Source organism: Oryza brachyantha, chromosome 3 (assembly GCF_000231095.2).
Source record: "Oryza brachyantha chromosome 3, ObraRS2, whole genome shotgun sequence".
In the NCBI taxonomy this organism is placed as follows: Eukaryota; Viridiplantae; Streptophyta; class Magnoliopsida; order Poales; family Poaceae; genus Oryza; species Oryza brachyantha.
The window spans coordinates 24,795,987-24,822,289 of NC_023165.2; the positions used below are offsets into that span (position 1 = coordinate 24,795,987).

The following is a 26,303-nucleotide window of genomic DNA, read 5'->3' on the forward strand; positions in this document are numbered from 1 at the left end:
CTGGGAGGCCTTACTTTTCCTGTCCATCTGGAGGTGCTGGTCCTCATGACGGATGACCTTGTCGACCAGCCTCTCGAAGTCAGCATAGTCGCTCGAAAGCAACTGCTTTTTCAACTCGTCGTCCAAGCCTCCAAGAAATTTCTCTTGCCTTTTGGCATCAGTGCGATTAAACTCATGGAGGTACTCTGTCACTGTCTTGGTACCTTGTTGCAAAGCGCGGAACTCACGCTTCTTCTGTGTGACTATCCCGTCAGGGATGTGAGCTTTGCGAAAGTTGAGACAGAACTTCGCCCAAGTTATTTCTGTGGTAGCAGTGCGAGTAACTAGGAAATTATCCCACCAAGCAGAGGCGGGACCCATCAACTGATGTGTGGCGAATGAGACTTTCTCCTGGTCAATGCACTATAGTAAGTTGAGCTTCTTCTCAATGGTATGGAGCCAATCATTTGCCTCCATGGGGTTGGTGGTGCTTGAGAAGGTTGGGGGACGGACGCGGAGGAACTTTAGCAACTTTGACTGCACAGGGGGTGGTCCATGCTGCTGTTGGTTGTTCTGGTGCTGGTTCAAGAGCTGTTGTAGCACTTGGTGGTGCTGCTGTTGCTGTTGTTGCATCTGCTGCATCATGAGGGTGAGCATCTGTGTCTGGCTAGCGAGGATCTGAGCGAGTAACGGGTTCTCTGGTGGAGGAGGTGGGGGAGGTCCTCCGGTGCTGGACTGGTCGGTGTCGCGGTTGCTGTTGCGGGTGTTCACCATCTGCAGGGGCGGGAGGGAACAGAAAGAGAAAGAAGAAAAAGAAACGGCTAAGCAAACAAGGGCTTTATTTAATTAATGAACTGTAATTGTCTTGCTTAAGAAACACGCTTAAAAACCATACAACTCCTGGCGGTATAACCATAACCCCACTACTGCTATGGTTCACCACTAGCCCCAAGCGAAGCAAACCTAACACACCAAAACTAGCACACAACGACTAAGAACGAAGCTAAAGGTGACGTCTAGTGCGCGGAGGGAGAGCGACGATCGACGGCAGGGGACAGATCTTCTTCCTCGTCTTCGGATCGGCTCCTAGAGTTGTTGGGGAGACCGTCTTCATCTTCAGCAGAGGCGGACTCACTGCTGCTAGAGACTGAGATGGTGCTAGGTTTCTTGCAGTGTTGAAAGGGGAGACACCTTCCTTGGGAACCGGGGTCGAAGACGTCGGCACCATCTGCATCAATGATCTTGGTTCATCCGGGGCACCGGGGTAAGACTGAACTCTTGGTGGCCCGCAGGTTCGCTTCCTTGCGGTGAGACGAAGCCTCGCACCACCGGGCTCCGGGAGTCCTTTGAGTCTGGCATTCTCCTTCTTCAGGCGGTCGATCTCATCCTGCAACCGGACAATCTGAGTGAGCTTGGCGTCGTTCAAGGCCTTAGACGCTTCATGGAGGTCGTGATGCATCTGATCAAGGCCTTGCAGCACCGTGCACATCCTACCGAAGGTAGGGTCATGCTCACTCCGAGCAGACCGAAACCTACTGACAATGGAATTAGGTCCATGACCAGGTGATACCGGTAAGCCGAATGCCGAAACGTCAGGTCGTGCCTGGCCCTGAGCGTTGTCTATCAGACTGTGAAGCTGGGAGTTCGCCCGTAACCGTGGACACGGCTATTCGAATAGGTTATACTCTGATCAGAGGTGTACTACTGTACCCACAAGACACGACTTCACTACACCTGAACGTGCGCCGACATACCACCATGGCATACCGGAAAGGAGACCGTGATAGGACCCGTCACATAACCCTCCCTATTTAATCATACCGCACTTCAGGTTTCACCCCTACCTTTACACCAAGTCAGGCAGTTCCCTCTTGTGCCTTGGTAGATCCAAAAGCAGCAGAGGCTTTCGTTACACCACGATTGCCCGTCCATACTCCATCACGCCTACCCTTGCCTTGGTACGTCAAATAGTTCGAAGCCATGCTCTAGATCCCACCTTACCCATTCGGCATGTGGTTAGCACTTAATTACTTCTAGGGTTTTCCGTGAACAAGTCCTTAATTGCCATGGGTGCGACTCTCAAAACCATGCACCCACAGCCCGCCATTATCAATATTTTAGTTGCCATTAACCCGAACCGGGTGATGAATCATTATTACAGCTATTCTGAGCTAATCATTATTACGGCGAGACGACGGGGCGCGGCGGCGGCTCAAGACGTGTGGAAAGGGGTGATGGCGGCGCACGAACGAGGGGGTTTTATGGGGTGGAGGCGCCGGCTAGGGCGGGCGGCCGTTGGGGAGAAGGCCGAGTTGGCAGCGAGTCGGATTCGGCGGCGGCGGTTGCGGCGGAGGAGTTTGAGTCGGCGACGGAGCGGCGCGGCTCGGTCCAGCCGGCCAAGGGAGGCGAGGCAGACTTGCGCGGGCGGGCGCGGTGCGTGAGCAAATGGGCCGGCGGCCTAGACGGATGGTGGAGGGGAGGAGAGGGGATGGGCCGGCTCGGCTGGCTGGCTGGGCTAGGCTGGGCTAGGCCAGGCGAGGAGGAGGAGGAGGGGAAAAAAGGAAAAAGAAAAAGAAGAAAAAGAGAGAGGGAGCAAAAAGGAAAAGGAAAAAGAAGAAAAAGAGAGAGGGAGCAAAAAGGAAAAGAAAAAAGAAGAAATGAGGAGGAAAATTAGACTTCAGCCCAATTTGAGAAGGAAGGGAAAAAGAAAGGAAAAAGGAGGGAAAGAGGAAAGCCCCACTTTTGCCGAATTTTAAATTAATTTGTTTGGCCAAATTTTATACTTTTGCAATTTGAGTTTAAATCATGTTAATCGATTTGCGAACCTCGATTTAATTAAATTAATTTCTTTAGAGAGATTTTTCCTGAGTTAATTAAGTCAATTATCGTTTACGAATTTCTTTTACGAATTTAGGATTGGGATAAAACTCCGGGTGTGACAAACACACATCATGAGAACTCTTAGATACCTATGCTAGAGCTAACTTCAAACCTAGAGTTCATTTTTCTTTAATTTGAAGTGGTAACCTTATAACATGTTTCTATGGTTTATAGTGCTTTTCGTACTACCTCCGTTTTATCTTATCATGTAAGATATTTGACTTTTTTGTTACAACGTTTAATCATTCGTCTTATTTAAAAATTTAGTACAAATATAAAAAATTGGCAAGCCATGCTTATAGTTCTTTTAATAATAAAGTAAGTCACGAGCAAAATAAATAATATTTTTATAATTTTTAAATAAGACGAATGGTTAAAAAAGTCAAACATCTTACATTATGAAATGAAGGGAGTAGTTAGGATAAGAAAATTTAGCTATACAATTTTAACAGAAGTAACAAGCTCATATGATTTCTGTGACAAATAGAACTTTTACTAAAATGTTCAGATGGTTTTTAAGAGGGAAAACACGTCTTGACGTGCATCATGTTCGTCACCAAGCAAATTCACGGATGTTGTGTCTTTTCTACGTAAGTACTTTCTTAAGAATTACGGGGAAAGCTTCGTGTGTGAAACCCTTCTGTTCTTCACATGGCATCTCGATTACGTGCCATCATATTTAAATATGGATCCAGATTATCATTCGGTTCTTCCTGCCTATACAATTTGCATCTTGCTCCCTAGGCTCCAAGTACATTTTGCTCATGAATCCCTTTCAGTCATTGCCTTTGCCTCTCGCAGCATGTGTGTAGTGATCGGAGGTCCCTATGCGCTAAATCTAATCAGTGCGTACACACTTAATAGTCTTATCGTGCCATGCCGGTGCGAACCGTCAGATTACGAGATTGAGATGCGGATTTGTTTTGCCGTGCTGTCTGAAACACGTTGATGAGGACCGGGAAGTCTCCGTTCCATCAACCAAAAGAAGGCCAACGTGTCATCGTGGGGGTGCTACACTGGTCAAAATGAGGAATGTGCATCGGTGAAAATCACCCTCGCGTGCATGTATACGTACGTATGTATGCACTAGAGGATTATAAATACCTATGGTTCATCTCTTATTCGCTCACTGACGGCCAGTATAATGGGGAGGTCCAATGCACGGGCGGGTGCGGCCGGTCAATTTAAGGGTACAGTATACATATACGTATATATATAATTTAGACATATAAAACTTTATATATATATAGCAAAATTAATATGTGCACCCCTTAAAAATAACCTATTCTATGCCCCCTCCCCCGTGGTTAAATCCGTTATTTGACCTTCCCCACGATCCATCTTTGTTTACTCCTGTCTAAAAAGTACAGTAACACGAAAACAAAAATACAGTAACATATCTTAAAATACAGTAACAACATTAAAATATAGTCATGACTGATCTAGTTTTTTAAATTACATTTTTTTAATCATTATAGTGAAAAATGTTTTAAAAAATAATGTAAGACAAATGGGATATTACTCTCTAAAGATTAAAAATACAATCTTTTAGCTCTCCCACATATATTAGTTATGTTGTAGCAACAGTATACAGTCATACCGCATGTTACTGTACTTCTATCACGATGTTACTGCACTTGTATCACAATGTTACTATAATTGTGCAACAACAATACACATATTTTATAACAACATACCATTATTACTACATAAAATGTACAACATTACTGCAGCTATTGTCATAGCATTAGTGTATACTAATACAAATCCTATACACATTTCTTAAGATTCCAAACTTTAAACAATTTTATCTCTCGCCTCATATATTATTTTTTTAAAAAACGTTTGTATCCTATTGTTAGAAAAAGAGCTTTTTAAAAAAGTTGATCTCTCATGGGTATGATTCGACATTGTTGTCGTAAAATAGTCGTTATGTTATCACACAATTCATATGCGACGAGAGATGATCTTATGTACATATAGGGGAAACCTATAAAAAGGTTTACCCACGAAGAAAAAGCTTTGACCAACCTAGGTGACGGTGGTTTTCGGGCCCTAAAAAGAGGGTGAGAGATGGGATAGACCTTAGGCGAAAAGTCTATTTCACGCGCGAACACTCTAAAAAACGCCTCCTCCTCTCCTCGTTCCTGCGGTTGGACGGCCCAATTCCAGGCCCACCAAGTCGGTGGGCAGAAGCCCCACCAGAAACAACGCTCTTTTAATTTTACATGTGTAAAGTAACATTTTTACTCCATGAGTATAAAGTCTATATGTATAAATTTATATATATATATAGATTTTTATATATTAAGTTTATATCTACTATTTTTTATGTATATGTAATTTTTATATGGATATATATGTATTTATATAAAATTTGCATGTATAAAGTTTTACGTGTATAAAGTTTATAGTATAAAGTTTACACATATAAAGTTCATATGTGTGTATATATATATATATATATATATATATATATGTATATATATATACACACATATATATATATGTGTATATATATATATAGGGAGAGAGGCAAACCGTTCATCCGTCGCGCACGCACACTAGACTCCCCCGGCCTTAGGAGGCCTTAGAAGGAAGGGGTATAGAATAACTTGCACTGAGAGAATGTACATATTAGTGTTGCGCTATATATATATATATATATCTTTATACACACAAACTCTTTATGTGAAAATCTACATATATATATATATAAATATTATATATACATAAGACATTGTAAATATAAACATAATATACTGAAATCTTTATACATATAAATTTATACGCATAAATTTTATGCACATAAAATAAAAAATACGAACTTTATATACATAAGGTTAAAAAATACGGTTCTCGGATGTGCCGCGCGCGCGTCCATTAACCTTTTCGCAGTATAACCTCTATGACTTGAATTGCGTCATGGCCGACATGGTTCATCTTCCACCGTGTTACGAGCTTCATACGTAACAATGTTTGATCTCCGCTCATGGTAGGCTCGATCGTGTTAAATTTACTTCTATGATATATTTAAATTACTTTCAATACATGAAAGAGTTATTTTTGTCTATACGTTATGTTACTTCTATTGGCATGATCTAATTAACCCTTATCTAAATTACTTCTAAAGATTTTCTTTTATTTTTGCATTTAATTACTCCTATAAGTTGTCTAAATTACTTCTAATATAGAGAATAATTAATTTTATTTCTGTGATAAATCACTTCTACAGTTAGTTGAATGACTTCTAATACAACAAAGAGTTACTTTTACTCATGTGTTAAGTTACTTCTATAATTTGTCTAACTTACTTTATAAAATATGAAATTCTATGCGGTGTTCAAATATATTTAATAATGAATTGATTTTGTTATACATTTTTTAAGTGCAATACGATAATTAGATTTAAGTAGATCACAAATACTATATAATTTGAATATAATGGTTTTAATGTATTATCATGTAAGAGTCTTTCATGGCATAATTATTGTTGGGAAGTAAATTAAACAAATTTCAATGTAACATCTATGTTCCGGGGAAGTAACATTTTTCAATTTCAAATTATGTTCTGGGAAGTACTCCCTCCATTATAAAATAAATCATTTTTTAGTTTTTAGATACAATGATAGAATCTTCTTCTTACTAAAAATATGATTAATATTTTTATTTTTATTTAATGATAGAACAAATAATACTTTAGTGTGACTTTTTTAAAAAAATTAACTTTTTTTTTAAAAATTAGATGGATAGTCAAACGTTAGACACGAAAAGAAAAGATTGTCTTTTTTTCACGGAGCCAGTGGCTCTCATGTGGGTGAAACATCGAATCTTTGTACACTTAAATGATGCATTAAATATACATAAATATTAAAACTAATTATACAGTTATACAGAAAATCGTGAGACAAATCTTTTAAGCCTAATTAGGACGTGATTAGCTATAAGTGCTACAGTAACCAATATGTAGTAATGATGATTAATTAGACTCAAAAGATTCATCTCGCGGTTTCCAGATGGAGTCTGAAATTTGTTTTATAATTAGAGTACGTTTAATACTTCAAATGAATGTCCAAAATTTTGATTTGATGTTTTTGCAAAACTTTTTGCAAACTAAAGGGGTGTTTAGATTGAGAAAATTTTTGGGAGAAGTGTCACGTCAAATGTTTGACCGGATGTCGGAAGAGGTTTTCGGACATGAATGAAAAAACGAATTTCACGGCTAGCCTAGAAACCGCGAGACGAATCTTTTGAGCCTAATTAATCCGTCATTAGCACATGTTGGTTACTATAGCACTTATGGCTAATCATGGACTAATTAGGCTCAAAAGATCCGTCTCAAGATTTCTTCCATAACTGTGTAATTAGTTTTTTGATTCATCTATATTTAATACTTTATTTAGATGTCCAAAAAATCGATGTGATGTTTTTGGAAAAAAAAATTTGGGAACTAAACAAGGCAGGCCTAAGTTGTGTATCACATCCACATCGTTGTCATCATCATTCTACTGGAGGTCAGTAAGGTCAAATCTTCGGTTTGAATCTATAGCTGCAATTTCATTGTGTTCCCACAAAGCAAAATAAATCATGGTTAGGTTACAATGAAATGAATGAATAAAATCTAATCATATTTCAAGATGCAAAGTTTCAGGCTATTAGAAGTAAGTTTAATAAAAAATGTAAATGTTACTTGCATTTTACTGAGAAGTGACTTGCATATTACCTGGAAGTAACTTTTATGTGTTTTAGAAGTATTTACTCCAATTTTTTAATTGACGCAATTAATTTTTAGATTTAAGTTTAACCTTTCTTCTTATTCAAAATTTTTGTCCAAACATATAAAACTAGCACAGTGGCACGCAAATTGCACGGCTAGCTTTGATATATATATTTTTTACATAATTACATATATACTTTTAGGTTTTATTACTAAAAAATTAAAAACAACTATCATTTTAAACCCCGACGTAACTTGACCAGCATGATTCTATATGTTTGATATAAGATTATTATAATAAGTCATTTATCTATAGAATTTCAAATGTTCTTGAATTTTCAGATGGACAGAGTCTTCTTCCAATAATAATATTTTTTAAAAAATTAAGCTGAACTTTTGTTTCGTTCTAAATTATCGTTAGCTCTCTCGGTTAAACTATACACACAAAGTAAGGGGGTGTTTGTTTACCCATGATTTTAAGTTCTTGTTATATCGAATGTTTGGATATTAATTAGAAGTATTAAATATAGACTATTAATAAAACCCACCCCATACTCTGTACTATTTCGCGAGACGAATCTATTAAGCCTAATTAGTACATGATTAGCGAATGTGATGCTATGGTAAACATTTGCTAATCGTGGATTAATTACGCTTAAAAAATTTGTCTAATAAAATAGTCTTTATTTATGTAATTAGTTTTGTTACCAGTCTATATTTAATACCCCTAATTAACGTCCAAATATTCGATATGACGATGGACTAAAAAAAAGTCTCCGGATCCAAACGGCCCTAAGTAACCGATATGTCGATCTTGGAGGGCAGGCAAGGTAGGTACATCGATCTACCTCTCCAGAGTAGAATAGTCCGTACTCCACAGTTGATTTGTTAGAGAAGTGTATTTTTACTCGGTCTCTATATAAATTATGTTCCACTTTAATGACTTTATTTTTTGTTATGCGCCAAGTTGGTGGGTTAGTATATTAATTAGTTTAATCTACCCTAACATCAGAATAATAATGATTTATTTTGAGAACTTATTTAGGTGACCGCAAACACAATTTATATCTAAAGTAGTTAAATAATAAACAAATATTAATTTACTAATATTGTTTTGTATGTAATAATTTATTTTATGAATAAGTTGGCAGGCGCTGGAAAAAAGAATCAAAAACGGTTTCGCTTCAGATAAGCTGTTGAGGAAACCGGTGCTGGAAAAGAAAATCAAAATCAAAATAGAACTTCTCTCTAGAGACCGAACCCAGGATCGCAGAACTCTCCAAGGGCGCCAACGATCATTAAGCGCGCCTTAAATAGATGTATATACGGACGAGGGATGTCTTTTCCAATAGACATAGATTTTGTCCGATTAATTTTTTTTCTTATTTTTCTTCTATTAATCTTAAATTTCTAGACGAGAGACAGCTTATTTTTCTATTACTTTATATATAATAGATTATAAATCACACTTAAAGTTAATTTATTAATAAATCAAATCATATCCAAATAATCAATAATTATAAAATTTTTTGAATTAACACAAATGGTCAAAAACATAGATCTAAAAATTAAACGTTGATTAAAAAGACTCGGAGGGAGTAAATTTCTCTACGCTTCTTCACGTGCTGATTCTCTTTGCCCTATTCACATTTTCCATGAAGCTTGGATCGAGCTTTTTTTTTTTTGCGTCTAGATATACAACTTGTTCTTTATTTCAGTGGTTGAAAACGTGTCGGGAACTTGTAAATTAACTCGATGATTTTATTTTTTTCTTTATTTGATTTGGCTATGCGATATTCTGCATGTGTCAGCGTTTTATGCCTCTATTCTCTTGGCTTGCAACTATAATGGCGAGTAGTTTTGAGGGCCAGGGGAATTTGGGTCCAGCAAGAAAAAATGTGCGAGGGGATGGGTGCGCTACCGGAAAGAAAACAAACCTTTTTTCTTTTCTTTTTTTTTGGAAAGATCTGTGCGGGCGAATATCCACCGGTTTGATGGATTCTATTCTGGATGAGCGCTAATTAGACTAACGGGCTACTATGCGCGATGCAATCGTGTCCCGCGCTGGAAGCCTAGAGCCGCGTGGGCCGTGGGAGACCAGATGAGGCGCGGTCACGTAGAGTACTCGGATTATTTTGGGTTTTTCCGTATCTGTTTCGTTCTCCTGCAATTTATAATCCCTATAAATCTAGACGTGTGTTTTTTCAGATTTGTCTACATGTTCTTTGATTTCTCGAAAAATAGCAAGTAGTTTCGGGCAAGTTCCATCATGGCGTCGGCGGCTCGTACGTTGCCGTTGTTTTTCGTGTTCGCCGTGCTGGCGTTGCTGCCCGTGACGGAGGCGTCACACCGCAGCTTCGCTGACCTTCAGTCCCTCGAGACCGTCGATGCCAAGCACGTCGACGACAAGCTGCGTACTGGCTTTCACTTCCAGCCCCCTAAGCATTGGATCAACGGTAAGTGAAGCACTGCATTACAACGACGTGCTGTGAGATCTGCATTGCAAAGGAGAACTTAAACAATAAACATGACTGATCTTTTCTTTTTTTCAATGATACGCACAGATCCTAATGGCGTGATGTACTACAAGGGTGTGTATCACCTGTTCTACCAGTACAACCCCAAGGCAGCGGTGTGGGGCAACATCGTGTGGGCGCACGCTGTGTCGACAGACCTCGTCAACTGGGTGATGCTCGATCCGGCGATCTACCCGACGGGGCCGTTTGACGAGAACGGCTGCTGGTCGGGCTCCGCCACCGTGCTGCCAGACGGCACGCCGGTCATCATGTACACCGGGATCGACGCGGATGGCCGGCAGGTGCAGAACGTGGCCTACCCCAAGGACCTCGCCGACCCCTACCTCCGGGAGTGGGTCAAGCCGGACTACAACCCCGTCATCGCCCCCGATGCCGGCGTCAACGCCACCGCCTTCCGCGACCCGACGACGGCGTGGCAGGGCCCTGACGGCGTGTGGCGGCTGGTGATTGGCACAAAGGACAACCACCGTGGCTTCGCCGCGCTGTACCGTAGCCGCGACTTCAGGCACTGGGCGCCCGCGCGCCGCGCGCTGCACTCTGGCGACACTGGCATGTGGGAGTGCCCGGACTTCTACCCTGTCGCCTCCTCCACAGGCGGCACGAAGCATGTCCTCAAGGTCAGCCTCGATCTCACACGGTTCGAGTACTACACGTTCGGGGAGTACGACCACGCCTCTGACACGTACGTGCCGGACGCGGCACTCGCCGACGGCAACGACGGCCTCCGCTACGACTACGGGAACTTCTACGCGTCCAAGACGTTCCTCGACCCGGCGAAGCATCGCCGCGTGCTATGGGGGTGGGCCAACGAGTCCGACTCCACCGCCGCCGATGTCCTCAAGGGCTGGGCCGGTGTGCAGGCGATCCCGAGGAAGATCTGGCTCGCGCCCGACGGCAAGCAGCTCCTGCAGTGGCCGGTCGCCGAGATCGAGTCCCTCCGCGGCAACCACGTCAACATCACGGACGCGCTCGTCAGTGGCGGCGGAAGCTACTTCGAGGTGAACGGGCTGGCCACGCCGGCACAGGCCGACGTTGAGGCGTCGTTCCAGGTGATGGACGTGGACAAGGCCGAGCCGTTCGACCCGGCGTGGCGCGGCGCCGACGCGCAGACAGTGTGCGCGGCGCGCGGCGCAGACACCAAGGGCGGCGTCGGCCCGTTCGGCCTGTGGGTGCTGGCCTCCGACGAGCTCAAGGAAAGGACGGCCGTGTTCTTCAGCGTGTTCAAACGCGGTACCGACGACGGTGGCAACAAGCACGTCGTCCTCATGTGCACCGACCCCTCCAGGTCATCGTACGCCGAGCACCTCTACAAGCCAACATTCGCCGGCTTCGTCGACGTCGACATCGCCGAGACCGGCAAGATTCCCCTACGAACTCTGGTACGCCACATGAGGTTGATTCAATCTTCTCGTGGGTTGATTCATCCATATGATGTTTAACTGTGCGTGTGATGCAGATTGATCACTCGGTGGTGGAGAGTTTTGGTGGCCACGGGAAGACGGCGATCCTGTCAAGGGTGTACCCGACCAAGGCTGTCGGCGACAAGGCGCGCCTCTTCGTGTTCAACAACGGCGAGTCGGACGTCAAGGTCGCCAGCCTGAACGCGTACGACATGGGCTCGGCCAAGATCAGGACAGAGACGCTGCAGATATGAAGTAAGAGAAAATAGATAGGTTTAGGTCAATACAAATACCAGCTATATATGCTCACAGTAATATTTAGGAATTAGGTAAATATATATCAGTAACTAGATTTGTAATTTTTTCTTCTTCTACATAGATGCTTACTAGCTAATGTTTGCGTTGAGACACAATTAAGTTGTTTACCCTCCACAAGATAAATAGTGTTACAACATCTCGATTTGTACTTTTTCCTTCTACATTGACCCTGGTTGCTTACTCTCTGAAAAAAAAACATTAAGTCGTTGTCGTTTACATGAACAGCACGTGCATGCGCCAAATCAACACCGGAGTCAAAGAACAGAGGTGCGCTTAGGCTTAACCTGTCGATTATTAGCATTTAATTAAGCAAGATAATTATCACGCTACGGTAATTTAGCAGCCCATGGTGGCCATGGCCGCCTTCTTGTCGATGCTGGGCTTGGACACGACGGTGCCATCGTTGCCGGCGAGCGCCCTGTACTTGTCCTTCCTGGTGAGGCTGGTGCACTCGTAGGAGAGCGTGGAGGCGATGAGCCTCTGGGTGTAGTTGGCCACCTCGTGGCTGCTCCTGCTGCCGCCGTTGCAGGTGAGCTCGCCGGGGAGCTTGCTGAGGAAGGTGACCACGTAGCCGGGGCTAGGGTTCATGAAGAAGTAGAAGGGGTCGAGCGCCTTCCACCCCCTCGCCGTCGTGCCGTGGAACATGCTCATCTGGTTCTCCATCGCCACCGGCACGATCTCGTCGGTCAGCTCGGCGAACAGCGCCGAGAACCGGAGAAGGAATGGCTCGCGGCACGTCGTCCCCTCCGGGCAGATCACCAGGTCGCCTTCCGCCAGCAGGCGCCGGATCATCGCCGCGTCCGCCGCGCGGTCACGCGTCAGACGCACCGTCCGGATCGGCGACAAGATCTCCGACAGCCGCGACACCTGTTAGATCACATGAAACGCACTGAGATGGTTGCATGGAGTGTGATCGAGATGATCGCCGGAGTTGGTAGTGTGATGCGTGTGTACCTACCGAGTAGGTGACGGCGGTGATGGGGCGGCCGAGGGCGGTGGAGAGGAAGATGGGGTCGAGGAGGGTGCGGTGGGAGCAGATGAAGAGCACGCCGGACTGGCCAGTCTCGCGGCTGGCCGGCGGGGGAGGGGTGCCCCTGACGGTGACGCGCACGCCGAGGGCGCGGAAGGCGTGGTACACCATGCGCATCGGGAGGAGCGCGCCGGCGGCGATCCGGAGGCAGGCGAGCACGAAGCCGATGGGGATCCAGAGCACGGTGAGCAGCGCGAGCGCCGGCGACGGCTTCTGGACGAGTCGGCCGTCGTGGAACACCACCGGCTTCGGCAGCTCCTCCCGCGGCACGGGCCTCCGCTTCGGCGTCGCCGGCACCACGTAGCCCTCCTTGCACAGCCTCATGAACGGGTAGTCCGTCCGCCTGTCGCCGATGCCGATCTCCGGCGAGGCGTCCCCGAACGTTCTCCTGAGAGCATCCGCCTTGTTCTCGCCGACGAGCACGCCGGGGGAGCTAACGAGCCCCGTGGCGCGGCCACGCCATATCACGAGCTCTGTCCCCACGACGATGTCGGCGCCGACGTACTCCTTCAAGAACGCCTCCACCATGATCCTCGGGTTCGCGGTGAGCACGCACCGCCGCCCGCACGCCGAGAACACGCGCCACGACTCCGGGTGGATGTCGGAGCAGTAGAACTTGGGGAGCACGGCGCGCGCCACCGCCTCGACGTCGGCGACCCTCGCGCCGGCCATGGACGCGAAGATGAGCACCTGTATCCCGGCCGACTCAGAGACCAAGTAGTAGAGCACCCCGGCGAGCGGCGCCAGCAAGATCAGCAGCAGCAGCCGGAGCACGCCGCCGGTCTCGAACGCCATGTGCGCGAAGTACGGGAACGAGCTCCGGCCGCACAGCAGCGTGCCATCGAGGTCGGCCACGACCGTGTCGCCGCCGCGGTCCTTGGACGAGCACTTCTCCACCGCCGGGAACGGCGAGGCAACCATCATCGTGGCACCACCCATTGCGAGTTTTGTCTTGTGGTATTTGCATGCAAGTGCTGCATTGTTCCATGGCTGCTTATATAGGCATAAATAAATTTTTTAAAAGCATGGAACAAAAAAAATGTGAATTGTTTGTGACGTTTTCATAGAAGAGACCGAGGGAAAAGAAGCCTACAAGAGAGAGAGAGTGGTAGAATATTACATTTGAATTTTTTGTAAATTTTTTCCAATGTTCCAAAGAGGTTTCATAGGATGCACCGGTGAGGTGTTGTTTTATATGGGGAGTAACTTTGTCATGGTCGCCACAAAAGCGAAGTTGGAGACGATAAATTGTATTGATGTGAATCATGCAGTGAAGTTTTTGTTCTCTTAGGTTGAAGGCGACGACCCAGTAATTGTTTAAGAAGCTTGATTGGGTGTATTGTGATTAAGATAGTCGAAATTAATATGATTAGTACATGATTAATTAATTATTAAAAATATAAAATAAATTAATATGATTTTTTAAAACAACTTTAATTTATATAAAATTTTTTTATAAAAATACACCGTTTAACAGTTCGGGAAACGTGCATGCGGAAAACGAGAGGAAACGAGAGGGATAAGTTTATCTTAGCGCCTGGGTCTAACGCGCCCCTAGTCTATCTGTTTGTCTTAAAGGTTAGTGTGGCGTGCTATCTTGAATTAACACATATAATGAATGCCATGTTAAGGTCATCCAACATTTGAATAATGCGAGTATGAATTTTCCTTATGTTGACTTTGCATGTATGCAGATCGTATGACAATGTTTAAATGATGTCTAACCGTATGGCATGTTTAACTGATGTCTAAAATTGATCGAAGCATGCAATTATGTTGAATAGTAACACCATCTTATAAAACTGTATACGTTTTTATTCTATATTAATTAATTAATCAATGATATTCTTGTCCCATGAACAAAATTATATCTACTTTTACGGGCATGCTATGATATGTTTCATGCAAAAGTTTACGGTAAAAAAACCTAATTTAACATTTCTATAGTAAGATTTGTTACTTTGTAATAGTTAATTTAGTTGTTTATATCTCAAATAGATATAAAAATATCAAACAACCCTTCTATCCTCTAATATTAGCTATCTCAAACATTACCATGGAGGTAGAAGATCCACCTCTAATTCACTGTAGAGCTGCATAAACTCCTTAGAACATCTCCAAGCGACTAGTCAAAATTAATTCTCCAAATCCTAATTTAACTATTCATGTCAAATGATTCCATAGTCAAATTGATGTGTACTCCAACAGACTAGACATCTTCACTAGCTAAATCATAACAGACATGTAGGTCCAGCCATATTTGGCTATTGAGATGAGGTGGGAGAGACTAAAAAATTAGTCATTCCAACAGCCTATTAGATAGCTCTTCTCTTGGAGATTGTTTTTTTTTCACACAATAGCTAAAATTTAGCTTAGCTAGTCATATACCCGGGCTCTTGGAGATGCTCTTAGAAAGTCAGGTGATATTCTTGTGAATAGATGTGTTTCTGAATACGGTTTTTTAACCACGTGGGTCTTTCATAATATTGAAAGAGAACATGAATTCTTATTTTCTATATATAACATCTGAAGAGTCTTTGTTAATTATGCAACTGATAGTCCTCAACTTTGATTTTCTGTAAATCCCTAACTGAAAATTTGAAGTTGAGTTGAAATCTATCCAACCGAAAGTTAGTTTTAAACTTTTTAAATAAATCTTAGAGCACGGAAATATCATAATTGATTTGGGTATACTCGCCAATTTAGATTTAGAAGTTTATTTAGAAAGCGGGGAAAAAGAATAGAAACATTGAGAGATAGCCCAACCACATCTTATTGTTTTGAATCACCATGACATATTGCAATTCATCAGCAATCATGACAGAGGCTACATCTGGCCAAGCCATCGTCGCCTTCCCAAAGCATGCAACCATCGTACCAAATCATTACATGTACTTATTCATGTGGCTATAGTTACCTCGGCAACACAATCGACCATCCGTTATGATTAATGTAATGGGAGGACAATGCTGACAAAGGGGAGGCGTTTGGAAGGGTGCCTTTAGAGAAGTAATACGAGTACTTCATAACAATACTTTAGAGAATGTTCAGTACATAGACTTTTAGTATAGGTAGAGGTTGTTCTTCGTTTCAATGTGAGGATGCTCCAATGCATTCATAGATCTTGTGCATTAGTTTGGGTCTTGAGGTTAGAATTTGTGCAAATATGTAAAAATTTAGATTATGTTAAAGTATTTGGTAATAATTCTAACCACGGAAAAATAAATGATAGTTACTTAAGCTTTTTTAATTAGACAAATGATCAAACGTGTGCTAAAAAATTAACGGTGTCATATATTAGAATAAGGATGTGGTATAATGGATGATTTGTGAGTACGTGTTATCCTTGACAGAGCATTTGAAATTTTGAATAATGCAAGCATGAATTCTCCATATGTTGACTTTGCATGTATGTAGACCATATGACATGTTTATTTGATGTTTGATATTGATCAGGCATGCATATGCATACGAATGACGATTCGTACATGTAAATATATTGTATATTAACCTTATCTTTCTTCCATATTAATTAATTATCAACGATAAAATAGCAAATACACCCCGAATTCAGAGTAGATTTGCACTAACTCTTTGGAAAATCAGGTGATATTCTTGCAGGTATAGCAGGAGTTTTTTTAATAACATATATATGCGGGTGATTATTTGGTTTTTTCGTTTAAAAAATCAAACAATATATTTACAAATAAAAAATAATTTCCAAATAAAAATTTTATATACATATTCTTAGCGATCTAAGAGCTAAGGTAAAAATTAAACTTTAATAAAAAAATCCTCAAAATCAACTCTAAATTTAATTCAAATTTTGGCTATAACCATAAGCATAATCAAAGATAGGATGATGGTGTGTTTTAGTCCCGTGGGTTTTCTAGAAATATTGAAAAAGAACATAAACCCTTATGCTCTTGATGAAGGTAGGTGCACATATCATCTAGCCAAGGCACGTTCTGTTCCATTTCTTTATGAAACCTAAGCATCTTTCTGAACTCTTTGCATGGTGTCAAAAATATGAAGCTAAACCGCAGGAAGGAATATGTATCTAACACCAGCCGTGTCAGATCATGAACTTAGAATTTTAGCTTAAAATTGTAATTGTGCTAGGATTAGGTGCCTCCTAAATAGTACTAGTAGCTACTACTTAAGAATTGACACTGATATAGTATATGAATATCTCTTCTACCACCAGAGATACAGGGAGGCATGCATGAACTGATTCTTAATAATGTTCGAACTGTGCAAAAATTCTGATTCCTCAGTTTATCTAGCTACAGAGTTGTCAATCTCGTACCTGGTTGGCTGGGGGATGGCCTAGCTTGATCGGTGAGCATTTGAATTATTTTGACAAAATCATATTCTTACTCTGTTATCCAGGTCGAGCTGGAAGCGCCAAGTAGATAAGAGTTTCTTGCAAAGATCATTGATCAGTCAACCAGGAAACCCTGGATTTACTTACCACCGAATGAAGGTATTCCCTCCGGTAAAATGTATGTTTAAGAGGAGAATCGATCAAACACTTAGAATTATAGTCATCAATAATTTCTCAAATAATATTTTAATAGATAATACCGTTGGCTTTTTTTACACACATTTCACTATTTGTCATATTAAAAAAAAATACATGGTTAGCATTTATTTTATTTTGATTGGATTTACTACTAAATATATTTTAAATTATAATTATATTTTCTTAAGTTTATATACTTTTTAAATAAAACAAATAGTCTAACGTACTTACATACATCAAAAAGTTGATGATGCCATATGTTAGAAAACGGAGGAAGTACTTCTTTTTGGGCCTTTTGGTTTAGCTGCTTCCTCGTTTTCAGTTTCAGAACAGTAGAGACATTACTGTTAAAATGTAACTTTGACAAAGTACTGCTACATATTACTTTAACTCTAGATACAAATACCATTCACCCATTGGCATTACATTAGATGATCTGAATCCCATTAGAACACTGTAGTTGGCTCAATCTGTGGAGTTGGGCTTTGTGAGCTGTAAGAGTAGACTGGGCCATATGTTTATGGGCCAAGAGCCCAAGCTGCAGCCTCTCTAGTCTCTACTATGCTATGACTTTCTCGGCCGTCACAACACCGCAGCCGCCGGAGCCATCTGCTGGTGCGGTGGGAGGGGAGCTGCTGAGAGCGGCATGGCGGGGCGGGCTCGCGCAGCTCGGTGGCCGTGGCGATGTCGGTGACGGTGACGAGGCTACCGAAGCTACCCCTGCTCCAGGGGGCTCCGACGGCGGCAGACGGGCAACCAATGTCCTCCTCTTCTCCCCCGTCGCCGTCCCGTCTTGTGCCCCAGCTCCTGGTCGCGCTCCTCCAGCGCCGCCGCTTCGACGCCACGCTGCGCCCGTCCCCGGCCTTCCGGGGTTTCTCCCCGTCCTCCATCGCCGCCGCGCTCGCCGCCATCCCGCGCCTCCTCCTCCCGCGCTCCCCGCGCCGCCTCTGCCCGCAGCGCCCCTTTCCCTCCCCGTCCTCCGCCCCCACCCGCCGCCTCGCCGCCGCACTCACCCTCGCATTCCTCTCCTGGTCCCACTCCGACGCCAACCCGTGCCGCCCGCCGCTCACCGAGGCCCCGCTCCGCGCCGCCGCCCTCTCCCTCGCCCGCGCCCGCGCGCTCCCCGCGCTCTTCCGCCTCCTCCGCGAGCACGCGCCGCTCGTCTCCACGGCCGGGCTCACCGACGTCATACGCGCGCTCGGAGAGGAGGGCCTCCCGCGCCACGCGCTCGCGGCCTTCCACCGCGCGCGCCAGTTCCATTGCTCCCCTGACGCGCAGTGCTATAATACTTTGCTCGCCGCGCTGTGCCAGAACAGCCGCTTCAAGGAGGCCAGGTTCCTTCTCGACCAGATGGAGCGCCCCGGCGCGCGCTGCAGCCCTGATTCCTACACGTACACGGTGCTCATCTCCTGGTACTGCCGCATCGGGGTGGAGACGGGTTGCCGGAAAGCAGCGAGGAGGAGGATCTATGAGGCAGGGAGGCTGTTCCGGAGAATGGGGGAGAAAGGGCTGAAGCCAGATGTCGTGACCTACAACTGTTTGATCAATGGCCTGTGCAAGACATACCGTGTCGAGCGTGCACACGAACTGTTTGATGAAATGCTAAAGAAGGGCTGCAAACCAAACAGGGTTACTTACAATTCTTTTGTGAGATATTATAGTGTGGTGAACGAGGTGGAAAAATCTGTTAAGTGGATGCAGGAGATGGTGGCGAGGGGACATGGGGGAGCGACATCGAGCACATATACGCCTATTATCCACTCTTTGTGCGAGAGTGGACGGATTAGTGAGGCAAGGCAGTTCATTATCGAAATGGTTCAAAATGGGCATCTTCCTAGGGAACACACATATAAGCTTGTGAAAGATGCAATTGAGGAGGCACATGAGGAGGCTTTGCCGGCAGAGCTGTGTCAGTCTATTGACTATGGCATCAAGGAGAGATTTCAACAGTTATTGCGAATGAAGCCCATAATGCGATCAGTCACAAGATAGATAACTGAGGTGCAACATGAGCCAATGCAAACTTGTTATCCACTCTTGGTGTTGAGAGGGTTGTACACCAAGCAAAGAATTCTTTATTGAGATGTGTACAGAGTAAATGCTTATACATGTATCATCTGTGAACTGAGGAACAGTGTCAATGGGAGTGCTCTGGTTAGTGTCTTTGCTGAAAGATCATTGCCTAGGACTTGTTGCCCAACATGCCACTTGAAAGTAGATCATCCCAGGCAAAATGTTGCGCGGAAGGTAAGCAATATCTGTGGTTCTTGCTCATGGTTGACGTTGGAATAATTATTATGCAACGAACTTGCCAATTGTTATTGCTACAGCCTTTGTTTCTGTACCATTTTGGGATCCTGTAGTTTTTCAGCATAATACTCCTGTACCAATATGCCATAATACAGATTTGGTCTTTTCTTGCTATCTTCAGTTGTTGCAGTTTACAGCTTCACTTTTTTTTTGTGGTGAAAGACAGCATCACAAAATTGAAATTGCCATTTCCTGCTATCTAGCCTGGAACCATCTCTATATCATCATCGTTATTCCTTTCCTACCTCAGTTGCTTTGTTCGTAAGATCTCATGATGTGGCTCATGAGTCATGACAAATATGTTATGCCCATTAGACGTATTTTTTTTTATTTCTTAGTTGTTGGTTTATATCGGTGCAGTTGTTAGTTTTATTTGTATTATTATTGGTGCACCATCACAGGGATTACTTAAGTTTAACTATATAAAGATATAGGCTTGTTCTACCATGCTGTAGAGCCATTAACAAATAGGCTGCCCAACTCATCCGCCACCCAAAAAAATATCATTGGTTCTGATGAGAATTTAGTGAAAATGCCCCTGAAGTGTCGCTGAAATGTAATGCAAGTAGATCAAAATGGGATCAAGGAAGGTGTATAAAGGTTTAGAAATCCTTTAGTATGATGACAAAGTCACTCCTATAAAACAGTTTATAAAGGTTCCATTTCTACAAAAAGAACTTCACACATGAGCTCAGAATGAATAACAACAAGGACCCCAAAAATTAGTTTCACAAGGTGCACACAACATCCCGGTCTATTGTTGACAGATGATTTTATACCGATCTGCCATACTGATACAGAAAATAGAGGCTCTGTAAGCTCGTGTTGTCTGCTTTCTGTATATGTCCTGTGCTATACCAAACAACCATCTGTCTCTCCCTCCGTTTGATGCTGAGGAAATATTCAGCGATCTGATTCTTCATGGTTTCCAAGCTGATGGTGGAGGTGGGGGAGTTGGAAACATAGGAGGAATTGCAGAGAAGATGGTGTTCTTATCGATTCCAGTTTTGGCGTTAGAGAGGGAAATCAAGGCTGCCACCAAGCCAGCATTTGCAGCAAGGGTAGGCTCTGTGTAATTGTAGTTCGTGCGGACATCTTTGAAGCCATCATGCCTGTCAGGGCCAGCAACCATTGCTCCAATAAGGATATTAGGATTTGCCTTTTTAGTCTCCCTCCATTTAAAGCCTCCTTTGCATCCATACTTGACACCATTATGAGGGATCGATGCACCTCTGTGATGAGGGCGCTTGGGGTACTTATTTCCAAAACCCACAACATAGCTCATCTTTTGTGGGTTCTTACCTAGGACGTAATCAAGCTGCAAATTGAAAGTGTTTGAGTTGTCAAATCACTGCACTGTACTAATGTAGCTTTGACTACTTGAAGAGCATTGACAACAAAACATTACCTGTGACCTTGCAAACTTGCGGAGAACTTCTGTAGTATAGAAAGTAGGTCCACAATACCACCCTGGTGTATCTGCAGCGTCCAGATAATCACTGTATAGAGAAGCAAGGAAAGCTGCATTGACAACATACTGAAGCGGCTGAGGCCTTCCATGGTTGAGTTGTATCATTCCTCCTGCAGAACATCCCATTGTTTAACTTTCATTTGTAGCTGAGAGGAAAAAAAAGAGATGCAAATGGGAGCAACACCAACCTTTAGTGAAGTTGAATGAATTATACATCGGCAGATATGAGCACATAACATTGTCCGTTTGGTTGTGAAACGTTCTCAGTATTTCTTCATATGGATATCCAGGACTTAGGAAAAGCCGCAACCTGCTGAGAAGAACCTGAATGAAGTAGGAAGGAGCAATGTTAGCGGTGGATCACAGTATCACTGCAATACTAATTAACCACCCTTCTCAGCGCAAATCATTTTTGGCTAATTCCTGTACCTTCTAAAACAATCCTTGTATCTTTTCTCATTCAGATTACCTTATGCCGCTTGTGACATTTAGTGCTAACTACAGCGTAATTCTAACTAACCAGTGCATTGAATGCAGAGGTGTGAACTGTGAAGTGTGCTAACCTGAGATCCTGGAAGCTTGTCATCCCAGGTAAAAACTCCATAATTTGGACTATCGAGCCAGTATGCTCCAGCATGCTTTGCCATTCCTGGAGCTGTTGCAACCGACAGGTATGTTGTGTTCCCTGTGGCAAAGTACATCCACGCACCTCCCCACACAAACTCATCCCAATAGCTGGTGGAGTTGTAGAAAATTGCTTGATCAGAGCCATTGGGGCTGTATCTCCCACGCTGCAGCCTACCGAACTTGTACAGGGCCTTTGCACCACGGACAAGCTTGTCAGAGTAAGTCTTGCTGTCCTTGAACACTATGGAAGCTGCAGCAAGAGCAGCAGCCATTTCGGAGGCAAGATCTGAGCAAGAGTGGCACTCAGTGACAGGCCTGGGGTAATCGATATCCTCTGGTCTCATCCAGCAGTAGTGGTCATTCGGTTGGGCGCCACCTTTTGAGGTGTCACCTATACCCACCTGCAACAACAAGTTCATATCAAAATCAATTATTTAGAATCTGCTGTGAAATTTTCATAATTGAGTGGATCTGACCCCTTATTTCTTGGAACAGGAAAAGAAAAGCTCAGGACAGAGATGATCAGCCTCAACGAACCTGGGCAACGACCCGGTCGATGGTATCGGCGGATGAATTGAAGGTCTTGAGGAGGTAATCTGTGCCCCACTTGATCAGCTCCTTCACATGGTCGAGCTCACCAATCGCCTCATACTTTGCCTTGTACTCGATCACACTCCAGCTGAGCATGGTCATGGACCAGGCCATGGGGTAGTTGAACTTGATGGCGTCTCCTGCATCGTAGAAGCCTCCGACCAAGCTCTTCCGGGCGGTGCTGTCGGAGAGGCCATCCTTCATGCCAGAATTCCCCCTCCAGCTGACGCCGTTATGCTTCGGCAGCGGACCAGCTGACAATTCAGAACGATACATCGTCAGAAGGTGAGCAGAGTATTTTTGTCGGTGTTTTTTCCTGTTCACCAATTTTAGCTGCCAGTATGAAATTCACCAATTTTTGTCGGTGTTTGTTCATCCTGTTTCAAGATCCAGCGGAGCGAGACAATTTTTTTTTTACAGTTTTTTTTTGCACGTGAACTTTGATCCGGTTAAACATGCGTGGAGAGAATATTTGGGATAATTTTACTGGAAACGACCAGATCTTTCTGTGAGCAAGACATGCTAAATGTAGAAACAGAGTGAGGCAAGAGGAGGCAGGACACGCTCGCATGCCATTGATGTGCAAAACCGGATCTGAATTCTGATTAAAAAAAAATCATCTTTCTTGTGATGCAGAGATGGACGTGAGGGAGGAAAGAGCGAGTCGAGGAAACTCACATCGCTGCGCGTTGAAGAACATGAGCGCCTTGTGCAGGGCCTGGGTGTACTGGTCGGGCGGCGGTGGCGGGGGGCGCTTGTGGGGGACGAGCTTGACGATCATCATGATGAAGCCGATGAAGAGGCCGACGCCGACGATGGTGCCGACGGTCCACATGAAGATCTTGCGGTCGACGACCATGCACCCGAGGTCGACGTACTTCTTCTTCTTCTTGCCGGCCTGGTCGCCCGGCCCGGCCAGGAGCCAGCTCTGCTGCGTCTCGTCCAGCTGCCGCATGAGCGCCCCCCTGTCCAGGTCCCGGCTCCGGTCATCGTCCGTCGCCGAGTCCGCATTGGAGATCTCCAGCGGCCCGCCCCACGGGTCCCGCCCGAACATCTTGCCTCCCCTCCTCCTCCTCCGCCTCCTCCGCCGCTCCGCTCCTCGTCGCCGGCAATGCCCCCGCCGGTACGGCTCGGGGCGAGCTCACCCAAGAGTGAGCAAGCGAACTGCGCAGCGGAGGGAGAGGGCGAGGCGTGTTGTGGGAGGCAGGCGGCAGTGGCGTGGTGGTGCTATGTTTATGTTGCGTTGTGTCGTGGCGTGCGATGGGGTGGAGGGATCTGGGCGGGGGGGCGGTGGTTGGGGCGTTGCTCTCTGGCCGGCCCTCCCTTTCTCCCCTCCCCTCCCTCGCTCGCGTCTTTTCGTTTCGGCTCGCGTTCTGTTGCCGCTCCGCTATCGGTTGGTGTCGCGACCGCGCCGCGCTGGAGAGGAGGGGTGGGGTGGCCACTCCACTTCACCGGTGGGGTCTTTTGTTGGGCGCGCGTCGGCGCCGGTGCGGTGCCTTCTACGGCTCTACGCTAACGCTACCGCTGCTCTCCACGGTGCGTGATTGGGGAATGGCTAAGGTTACAAAAAAATATGGGGAAAGCTCACTCTTTTGCCTCTTTGGTGGGTGCTGCACTGCTGCTCCCTCTGTTATTCTGGGAGCTCGCCCATGCACGGTAGAGGGCGTGTTGGGGTAGGTAGTATAGCAGAGTTGCACTTACCCAGTGGGGTGCACTTGTGCATGTCTCGTGAAATAACAAATACTATCTCCATATTATATTTTTAATAGATAGTATCATTATTTTTTTACACCTGTTTGATCATTCGTTTTATTCAATATTATTATTTGTTAAAATACAGAAAATACTAAAGTTTTCTTTGTGGGAAGATATTAGGCGGGAAAAGTATGAGCAGACTGAAATTGTAATTGTTACTGGTGTGAAGTGGTGGCTAGTGGATGTAATTATCAGATGATATGGAAAAGAGAGGGTGGGTAATCTGTTATTAACTTTGGTAGATCTGGGGATGCATAGTTGTTTGTACCTTATCAAACTGTACGTGACAAAAAAAGATAGGTGCCAATAATGCAAGAAAGCGACAGCATTAACTTAAGTCGCAGTGGCTTTCCTTTGCAAAGCGGTTACCGCTGCTCAAGGCTTGAAGCAAACGTTTGGGGTGTGTTGTGTTAACCAGTACTGTCTGCGTTAGTGATTCAGATGTTCTTGTCCATACCATTGTCACCCTTTTTTTCTGACAGAACCACTTCACAGCTTAATACTTCAATCAGGTTCGACAGAGTGGGGGTATGGAGGGAAAGGATTACACCATGAAGGAAATGGGGAATTCAGGGCATATATATATGCCCAGCATCTTGCTGCATGATGCCCTATAATCACTGTTGCTCTTGTCCTTATATATGTATGAATCACTACTTTTTTTAATCTAAACCCCTTCATACTAGGACATGCATTATCTGCAATATCATTATATTCTAATCAACTTGTGATTCCTCCTATCGAGGTGCCTAGCTACCAGAATCGCTTAGCCAATATCAGATAACTGTTTTAAAATCCATAACCACCACCACATACTTTAATAGTTTAATGGTCAGTGAGTGAGCCCCAGTACAGTAGTACTGTATTCCAATGCACAAAAAAGATAACATTTTTAAGGCGCTGCCCTGCATAATACTACCTTAATTTATTGACGTGGTACAACAAACAAGTAAATTGGCGTGTCTGCGTACTGCGAAGAGCGATTGGCCATGCGGTTATGCCATGCGATGCGTGACACGGCGAGAGGAGTGGTTGGGAAAATTGCACGCGATTGATTAAATGCTCGGATGTGTGTGTGCACGCACACCTTAATTGGTGAGAGGTCACTCTCTCACCACGGTGTGCTAATCACTTCTCTTCTTGGCGAGACGGGGACTAATCAGCAAGAAAGAGAGAAATAATACTACTCTCTAGTCTCTACTAGTAATATTATAATGTGATAATTTGGTGAGTTTGATAAACAAATCGAGATCTGGGCGAGCTGTCGGTGGACTGCTGTCGGTGGATTCCTTGGACCCCAGGGCAAGACTCATGTCGTCCGTCAGATGATCATGTGGTGGCTTCTCTCACTAGTACTAATATATTTTTGCATAGAAAAGGAATTACTGTACCGGGTTATCGGGTCTGATCCATAATGAATCCAAATTTGCTTTTCTGTTTGATGCCAACAACTGGTCAGGTCTCCTTGGTCTTTGTTTTTGGAGGGGTTATAGCCTTATAGGTAATGAAGAAAATGAGGCTATCCCATAATCCTCTGATACCCCTTTGAAGAGGAACAGCTTTACCCAAGCTAAAATTCCAAAATGGCACAGGCTATCCAGGCAATTAATTAGCATCCTCATCTTTTCGTTTATGCTAATGCTTATAAGTCAAAATATAAATTTCCAATCTTAAATTTAGAGTTTATTTTAAGATTTTTTTTGACATTGTTTATTTTTTATTTTTTGTTTTTAGATCGCTAAGAAGACATATATAAAATATTTATTTATAAATTATCTTTTATTTACAAATATACGTCGTTTGGCTTATTTATTGAATAAGTCAAAAGACCTAGTACTGCTACTACATTTCTGTTGTGAAGAGAATCCCACAACGCTTAGAATGGCCAACAGAATATTGTTCCACTAGAGTGAAAGGCAGGGAATCAAAATGCTCCGTTAATTTCATTTAATAAAAGACAAAAATGCTCAATCAAACCGGGTTAGGCCTTGTTCGATAAGGCCTGGAACGGCCCGGAACGGCCTCTGTTCCGGCTGGAACAAAGTGGCCCGTTTCTAAATCTGGCCTGGCCCAAAAGCGTCGTTCGTTTCGGCCTGCCCAGATTGGAAACGGGCCCATTTTGACCCCGTTCCCCCTGTTTCTAGCCTGGATCAGATCCGCACC

The 26,303-nt window shown here is 44.2% G+C and overlaps 4 protein-coding genes across 4 annotated transcripts; 2 read left to right on the forward strand and 2 right to left on the reverse strand.

Moving 5' to 3' along the window:
* The first annotated feature begins 9,814 nt into the window (after window positions 1-9,814).
* Window positions 9,815-11,993, forward strand: LOC102704693 (beta-fructofuranosidase, insoluble isoenzyme 3-like). The gene is made up of 3 exons (XM_006651726.3): window positions 9,815-10,032; window positions 10,141-11,492; window positions 11,570-11,993. The coding sequence occupies exons 1-3, from the start codon at window positions 9,846-9,848 to the stop codon at window positions 11,765-11,767; spliced, it is 1,737 nt and encodes a 578-aa protein (XP_006651789.2). The 5' UTR covers window positions 9,815-9,845; the 3' UTR covers window positions 11,768-11,993.
* A 174-nt stretch (window positions 11,994-12,167) lies between these two features.
* On the reverse strand, window positions 12,168-13,800 carry LOC102704969 (glycerol-3-phosphate acyltransferase RAM2-like). The gene is made up of 2 exons (XM_006651727.1): window positions 12,790-13,800; window positions 12,168-12,698 (listed from the first exon to the last, which is right to left on the reverse strand). Exons 1-2 carry the CDS (start codon window positions 13,798-13,800, stop codon window positions 12,168-12,170), a joined length of 1,542 nt encoding a protein of 513 aa, XP_006651790.1.
* Window positions 13,801-18,050: 4,250 nt separating this feature from the next.
* Window positions 18,051-19,907, forward strand: LOC102705242 (pentatricopeptide repeat-containing protein At1g77405). Its single transcript, XM_040522057.1, has one exon. The coding sequence runs from the start codon at window positions 18,071-18,073 to the stop codon at window positions 19,376-19,378; it is 1,308 nt and encodes a 435-aa protein (XP_040377991.1). The 5' UTR covers window positions 18,051-18,070; the 3' UTR covers window positions 19,379-19,907.
* A 365-nt stretch (window positions 19,908-20,272) lies between these two features.
* LOC102708782 (endoglucanase 10) lies at window positions 20,273-23,660 on the reverse strand. Its single transcript, XM_006650489.3, has 6 exons — window positions 23,064-23,660; window positions 22,332-22,639; window positions 21,731-22,195; window positions 21,356-21,491; window positions 21,105-21,277; window positions 20,273-21,014 (listed from the first exon to the last, which is right to left on the reverse strand). The coding sequence occupies exons 1-6, from the start codon at window positions 23,437-23,439 to the stop codon at window positions 20,616-20,618; spliced, it is 1,857 nt and encodes a 618-aa protein (XP_006650552.1). The 5' UTR covers window positions 23,440-23,660; the 3' UTR covers window positions 20,273-20,615.
* Window positions 23,661-26,303: the final 2,643 nt, after the last annotated feature.